At 35.4% G+C, this 8,382-nt stretch overlaps 1 protein-coding gene across 1 annotated transcript in view; it reads left to right on the top strand.

Moving 5' to 3' along the window:
• Nucleotides 1–8,382, top strand: part of kcnq1.2 (potassium voltage-gated channel, KQT-like subfamily, member 1.2) — a 170,713-nt gene that overhangs the window by 1,090 nt on the left and 161,241 nt on the right. Inside the window, exon 2 of the mRNA XM_016559462.1 lies at nucleotides 2,842–3,338. Within this exon, the coding sequence (XP_016414948.1) occupies nucleotides 2,914–3,338 (425 nt within the window). The 5' untranslated portion in view covers nucleotides 2,842–2,913. The remainder of the gene's footprint in view (nucleotides 1–2,841; nucleotides 3,339–8,382) is intronic.

The following is an 8,382-nucleotide window of genomic DNA, read 5'->3' on the forward strand; positions in this document are numbered from 1 at the left end:
GTGTGTGTGTGTGTGTGTGTGTGTATATATATATATATATATTAGTCATATAAAATCTGGCTACATAAAATAATAAATTTATAAGGTTATAATAATTTTTGTAGAAATCTATTTAATCCCAGTTGTTTTGGTTTGATAACTTGAAGAGTGACTGGTTTCATTCATTTGCTGCTTTCGTGCTTCATGCACACTTGAATGAGCGTGAGTGTGTTTATCTCTCTGTCCACTAAATCCTCTCGACACGCTCTGAATGTGAGTGCTTTCTATCTCCTGACATTGTGATCTGCAGCTTAAAGCGGTGGTCTGAAACTATATCTGCGAGCGGCCGGCGCTGTAGTGGCGCTTCTGTCAGCGGCTCTGCCACTGTGACTGACAGACGTGGCAGAGAGGATGGCAGGGTCCTGTTTCGATTTGTCTCCACTCACAAAGCTTTTTCCAGTGGCTTTGTGTGTCCATCCACTGGTCATCTCATGATGGATTGGCGATCTTGTGATTTCTCTTGAGGGGAAAGTCTGACCTCATTAATGAGGGTATTTTACTCCTCTTCCTCACTGCTCTGTGACCCGTCTGAGGAAGACTTCAGTGAAATCACAATCAAGCTGGAGTGATGACACTCATTCAGCACATGCTTAGTAGATTTTTTTTTTTTGATTGTTCCATTTTTAGAGACATTTTAGCAAAAAATGTGCATTTGATCAAAAAATACAGTGAAAATGGTAATATTGTGAAATATTACATTTTAAAATACGTTTTCTTTGTGAATATATGCTAAAATGTAATTTATTCCAGTGATGCAAAGCTGAATTTTCAGCATCATTACCCCAGTCTTCAGTGTCACATGATCCTTCAGAAATCATTCTGATATGCTGATTTGCTGCTCAAGAAACATTTCTGATTATTATAAACGTTGAAAACAGTTGTGCTGCTTCATTTTTGTTGCTGTTGTTGAAACAGTAATACATTTTTTCAGGATTCTCTGATGAATAGAAAGTTTAAAAGAACTGCATTAAGTTGAAATATAATTTTTTGTAATTACAAATGTCTTTAATGTTGCATTTTATCAACTTATACAAGAACACAATACAATATAAGAACCTAATATAGAATACAAGAACCTAAGAACATTGAAGAACCTTTATTTATGAGTGAGTGAGTGAGTGAGTGACTTTTCACTACTTTTAACATGATCTCATGGTGCATTTGACTGTCAGAGGAGGGTTATGGATGTGTTTGGTGATCTTCAGTGCATTCTCATGCAATTTTAACCTGTCTGAGCTGCGAGCTGCTCCTTATTTAAACCCGCAGACTTGGGGCACGTCATGACACCTCATGAGTTAATGTGTGCTGTGACTTCCCAACAACTGGTGATCAATCAAACGCAACCAAATACTCAAGATCACCAAGACTGTAAATGATCTTAAAAGGTGTATACCAATGTGAGCAATTAAAGGAACAGTTCACCCAAAAATGACAATTTGCTGAAATGTACTCACCTTCAGGCCATCCAAGATGTAGATGAGTTTGTTTTTCATCAGATTTGGAGAAATGTAGCATTACATGACTTGCTCACCAATGGATGTGAATGGGTGCCGTCAGAATGAGAGTCCAAACAGCTGATAAAAACACCACAATAATCCACAAGAAATCCACACCACTCCAGTCCATCAATTAACATCTTGAGAAGTGAAAATCTTTGTTTTTGCAAGAAACAAATCCATCATTAAGACGTTTTTCAAACCATTGCTACCGCTAACATATATGCGTCCTCCATCTATAATATTGCTTTCTTTAGTTAAAAAGTAACCTTGTCTGAATAAGGAGAGAAATCTGCTCCGATCAAACATCGTTTACAAGCCAAAACAGTCCAAAACAGCTCTAAACATGTGGGTGGATTTTGATCACTGGAGGACTCATATTTTAACGAACATGATGGTTTAAGCCCCGTTCACACAGAGAACGATAACTATAAAGATAACTATATAGATAAAGATATTAGCATCCACACCAATGGACGATATCGTCTGTTTATTCTAAGCCCACGCGCGCCTGCCTCTTTAAATTCTCGAGCTCGTTACAGCAGGATGGATTCTGATTGGGAGAGGTATTCGGCCAATCACAACGCACTGGATAGTTGGCCAATCAGAGCACACCTCGCTTTTCAGACCGATTAGTTTTGTAAAAATCGACGCGTTTCAAAAAGGCGGGGCATAGAGGAGAAACAATAATGTACAGTATGTGGAAAATAATGTGTTTTTTTAACTTTAAACCGCATAAACACATTTCATTACACCAAATACACAAAATAATGTTCTTTTTAGCAGCATCATATGACCCCTTTAATGTTTGTATCATTCATCAGTTGGAAAAAAATTGTTCTGAAAGTGATTCCAACGATATCGTTTCTCTGTGCCTGTATCGTTATGGTTGTGGTGTGGACTCTGCTATTCTTTAATATTGAGAATGATTTTTAGAACTATATCTTTATTGTTATCTTTATAGTTATCGTCCTTGGTATGAACGGATCTTTAAAGTTAACGTCTTGATGGATTTGTTTCTTACAAACGCAGCTTTTGGCTTCTCAATACATTAACTGGTGGACTGGAGTGCTGTGGATTACTTGTGGATTATTGTGATGTTTTTATCAGCTGTTTGGACTCTCATTCTGACGGCACCCATTCACATCCATTGGTGAGCAAATGACGTAATGCTACATTTCTTCAAATCTGATGAAGAAACAAACTAATCTACAACTTGGATGACCAGAGGGTGAGTACATTTCCAGCAAATTTTCATTTTCAGGTGAACTTTTAATTTTTCCCCAAATTTGTTCTCCCTTTACAGGTTTAGTGCCATGTCAGACTAATCTCTTTGGAGCAGTTCTGCCCAACAACCCCACTGAAACGCATCTCCACCATGGGGGACAGGCTGGGCCGCCCGACCCCTCTGTTATCCCGTGGACGTACGTTCGGATGGTCCACCTCCAGCAACAGCATCAAACTAAAGAACTGCGGCCACAACGGCCACGACTTCCAGCACAGCCTGGAGGAGGCAGCAGTGTCCAGCGCTTCCCTCGCTGCGGCACACTCTCCTGTTTCACTGGAACTGAAGCCCGTGGTGAATAATGGATCAAGCGCACCCGTCGCTCCAGGTGGCCACACAAAGGATCCACCGGCGCACAGTGAGCGCTGCCAGCCCCTCTCCATCTCCACCGTCCCGCTTCCCTCCGCCACCCGCTTCCCGCACAGCCCTTACCACGTCAAGACTAGCATGCAGGGCGATGTGTACAACTTCCTAGAGAGACCCGCCGGCCTGAGGTGCTTCCTGTATCACTTCCTCGTGTGAGTAGACCTTTCCTGTTCACTTCTACTACCTGCATGCAGCATTTGTGCTTATAAAGCTTGTGATTGGCTAATAGGGGTTTAATCAGACTTTTATCGTGCTAATTTATCACGTCATTCTAAACATCATTTAGTAGGGATGTAACTATATCAAAATCTCACGATATGATAATATATAAATCCACACCACTCCAGTCCATCAATTAACATCTTGAGAAGTGAAAATCTTTGTTTTTGCAAGAAACAAATCCATCATTAAGACGTTTTTCAAACCATTGCTACCGCTAACATATATGCGTCCTCCATCTATAATATTGCTTTCTTTAGTTAAAAAGTAACCTTGTCTGAATAAGGAGAGAAATCTGCTCCGATCAAACATCGTTTACAAGCCAAAACAGTCCAAAACAGCTCTAAACATGTGGGTGGATTTTGATCACTGGAGGACTCATATTTTAACGAACATGATGGTTTAAGCCCCGTTCACACAGAGAACGATAACTATAAAGATAACTATATAGATAAAGATATTAGCATCCACACCAATGGACGATATCGTCTGTTTATTCTAAGCCCACGCGCGCCTGCCTCTTTAAATTCTCGAGCTCGTTACAGCAGGATGGATTCTGATTGGGTGTTAAAGGGGTCATATGTTTCCTGTTCACTTCTACTACCTGCATGCAGCATTTGTGCTTATAAAGCTTGTGATTGGCTAATAGGGGTTTAATCAGACTTTTATCGTGCTAATTTATCACGTCATTCTAAACATCATTTAGTAGGGATGTAACTATATCAAAATCTCACGATATGATAATATATCGATATGAAGTCCACGGTACGGTATTTATTGCGATATTTAAAAAAAAACATTTTGTACATTTTAAAGTTAAATTATTCTATCTAGTGCACGTTGAGAGTTCAAAATTAAGAGCTCCAACCCATGTTCTTAACTAAATCAGAAAAAAGTCTTTGACTTGTACCTGAACTTTAACTTAAAGGGGACTCAACCCTTTTTTTATTTGTGGTATACCGTCTCAGTCTAAATTACATTCACACTGGTGTTTTAGGAAGACAAACAAATTAGAATATAATAATAATAATAATAACAACAATGAGAGTAGTAGCCATATGTTGTAAAACAAAAATAACTGTATTATTTATTATTTATTTTATTATTATATATTATATTATTATAATTTATTATTATTTTTACTGTAAAATAAATGAAAATGAATATTTCATAGGCATGTTATTTTTGCTTTACACTACAGCAGGGAAATTACAATACTTCTTTCCTAATTTCTACACTTGAAAGAGATATTTTGAATATGGACTGCATTTAAACCGCTAGCTGTCAGCAATTCATGCTGCACTTTTAAGCTTTTATTTGGACAGAAACGGCATTAGAGCTTTTATTTTGAAGGAAAACTCCAGCTTCAGTGAAAACATGCTTACAAAAACAAAAACGCTTCTCACTACAAATCTAGTGAAATGCTGTAATCCTCTGCTGCGAAAATAAAGCATAACTGGTGCGCTAAACTCGCAGCACATGCAATACACGCGTTGACTGCATTCATTCACAGTGAACGGAGTCGCGGAAAACACCGGATCACGAGCTGATCGTCTGAACGAATTAATAATGGCCCAAAACACAACTTTAAAGACCTTTTATGTTAGAATAAGAAGTTTAATATATTTTAAAAACTACACTTTTTGCCCGGAAGACCTATCGTTTCGTATCGTCATGTGACCACGATAATATCGAGACAGTTTTGCTATCGCGATATCACGATATTGATAATACCGTTACATCCCTATCATTTAGACGTTCTGTCTAAAACGGTTTCAAATGCCATTTCGTTATTTAGCTTTTGTAAATATGAAGCTTGTGATTGGTTAATAGGGTTTTAATCAGTTTAAATTGTGGATAAATATTTATTTTCCTTTTTTGAATGTACAATATTCATTATTGATTTTGCGGTGTGACATGCCATCTAAAAATATTTTAAATATCATTTTGCTAATATGCAAATATGTTAATATTTAACTTGTGATTGGTTAAAAGGATTCTTTTGGTTTTTATGTATATTTGAGGCATATGATTTGTTTAATCATTTAAATTGAGGATATATTTTAGTTTCATGCTAATTTGAGATTATAGATTTTATTTTTACGTGCATTATTGATTTTTAGATTTGGGTAGTTAACGTGTCCTGCGGTTTTAAGTAGCATTTGCTAATTAGCATTTGTAAATATAGAGTATATCATTGGTTAAAAGGATTTGTTTAGTGTAAATATATTTTTTATGTTTATTTAAGGCATATGATTCATATAAGAAGAAACTATAAAATGTTTATGTACTGTACATTATTGATTTTTATATTTGGGAAGTTGACATCCTGCGTCTAAAAATTTCAACATTTTGCTTGAATTTGTAAAAATAAAGCTTGCTTGTTTTGTAAAGCTTGTTTATTTGAGACTATAGAATTTATTTACATTATTGATTTTTTTTTATTTTTTAGTTGACATGAAATACCTTTGGGAAGTAACTATTTTAAATAGCATTTTTCTAATTAGCATTTGTAAATATGAAGCTTGTGCCTGGTTAATAGGGTTTTTAATCCGTTTAAATTGAGGATAAATATTAGTTTTATGTTATTTGAGTCTATAGAATTATTTTATGTATGAAATTTATAGTTGCCATGAAAAACTCTTTGGAAGTTGACGTCCTGCGGTGTTACATGTTAAGTGCCATTTAAGACTTTTTCAAAATAGCATTTTACTAATCAGCATTTATAAATATGAAGCTTGCGATGATTAATAGGATTTTTTTAGTGTAAATATTATTTGTTTATTTAAGGCATATGATTTATTTAATCACTTTAAAATGAGGATAAATATTTATGTTTTTCTGAGCCTATACAATGTATTTTTATATACATTGTTGATTTTTTTATATTTGGGTCGTTGACATGAAATAATTTTAGGAAGTTGACATCCTATTAATAGTATTTGTTATATGGCATTTGTAAATATGACCAGGCAATATTAACAGGCATTTTTTCATGTCTATTTGAGGAATGTGATTCATTTAGGTAGAAAATAGAATTTAATTTTTATGTATAGTATTGATTTTTATATTTGCGAAGTGAAATGGCATTTAGAAAAAAAAAATTAAAAAGCATTTTACTAATTGTTTTGTAATTACTACACATGCAGATTTATGAGTACTTATTAATTGAGCAACAACATGGAATATTTGTACAATTAGAAATTATTTTTCATTTCATTATAGAAGAATTAATAAAGGCAAAAATAGTGATGCTTTAGTATATAATTGACAATTTTTACCTATAAAGTGTCCATGGGTACTTAATGCATATTGTTTAGCGTGCTTTTAAACTGCTATATTAAAAACCTATTTTTATTTGATTTAACTGAACTGCTTTTTTAATAATGTTTATGTCTGATGTAGTTTGCTTTTGTCTGAGAGAGTTATAAGTTTGACTGTTCTCAGAGGTTGTGTGTTGTAGGATTGTATTTGAGTGTGTCCTCATTTCAACTTCATTTTATTTCTAAAAATAGTGGTTGGACGTCTGGTTTGGTTTGTGACATCTCTTCTTGTTTGTAATGCAGATACGCAGATATTTCTATTACTTTCGCTCACATTTAGTGTAGCGATTTGAACAAACTCCTGACATGTTTTGCATGTCGAACCCTCGCAGAAAATGTCAAAATCTTGTTTTATTTTCATCTGTTTTATTTTTAAAAGTGCACGTTGCTCCAGCCGTGTGTTAATTACAGCTGATGCCGTGTGGCTCTCCGTAACTAAAGGAGAGTCTCTGTGGCCCGGATGTGTCCCCGCACCTGAAACGGGTCAACCTGATTCTGAAAGCAGCACCTCTGAGCCCGTCTGTCTCTGTCATACACCGCAAACTCAGACACAGGTCACCATGAGACGCGGCTCTCCTTCAGCTCCATAGAGAAAGCAAGACTTCAGTGGCTGTAGGAGAAAATGGAGGATTTCTGTGTTAAAAATCACTATGAAGTGTGAGGTAGTTTAGCTAATGAGTACATTAGGACATATAAAACAGATGCGTTAATCCATTTTTATTATGATTATAAAGGAATAGTGAAGATTCTCTATCATTTACTCACCCTCATGAGCAGATTTTCAGTGAATAATGGCTTAAATTTCAGTCTATTCCTCACACTGATCTATCACGAGAATTAGAAAAATCTGAAGATTGTGCATGTGATTCTTTTATGGTGCTGTTTTCTTTTTTTAGTGCAAAACTAAAAAGTTTTAGTGGTTTGTTGACCAGGCATTGTTTTGCAGTTGCGAAGATGTTCTGAATAATTGCTGTGTGGTTGCCAGGGTGTTCTAATGGTTGCTAGGTGGTTTCGTAATTTTTTTTTTTGGTTTTATTTTTATACTACATATACAGTGCGTGCATAATTGTGAAAAAGTTGATATTCTGATCATATATTTTTTTTCCCAAGCACATTTTACCAATTCCAAACCACGTCAATCTTAATAACTACTATTCATTTTGTATTTAATCATTTAAAAGTGATATATAATTGTCCATGAAGGCTGGAAGCGAAAAACTCCTTATATTCAGCAGGGCTCCAGACAAAAAAATCGAGTAAGGAGCCATTGGCTCCTATAAGAAAAAAACGTAGGTGCCAAATAATTTTTTAAGGTGCCACAGAATAAACGTGTTTTATTTATTTTTATTTTTTATTTTTTTACATTTTAACATTTCAATCATACTGTCATGTGTTTATGTCTCATCTTTTCTTGACGTTATCAGCATTTTAATCCATCTTGTAGATGACCTGGGAACTAAGGTTCACTTAAAGTGGGAACTAAATGTCTTTTCCAACTTGAAATATACAGTCACGCATTGTTTATTAGACAGAATCTGTACCAATATCATGGACCATAAGCATCACTTGGCCACTGAGTGTAGTTTGGGCTCCTCCTCAATGCATCCTGTAAATGTTGTCATACACTCTTAAAAATAAAGGTGCTTCACGATGC

This window comes from Sinocyclocheilus rhinocerous, unplaced genomic scaffold (genome assembly GCF_001515625.1).
Source record: "Sinocyclocheilus rhinocerous isolate Xijiao unplaced genomic scaffold, SAMN03320098_v1.1 scaffold1099, whole genome shotgun sequence".
Lineage (NCBI taxonomy): Eukaryota > Metazoa > Chordata > Actinopteri > Cypriniformes > Cyprinidae > Sinocyclocheilus > Sinocyclocheilus rhinocerous.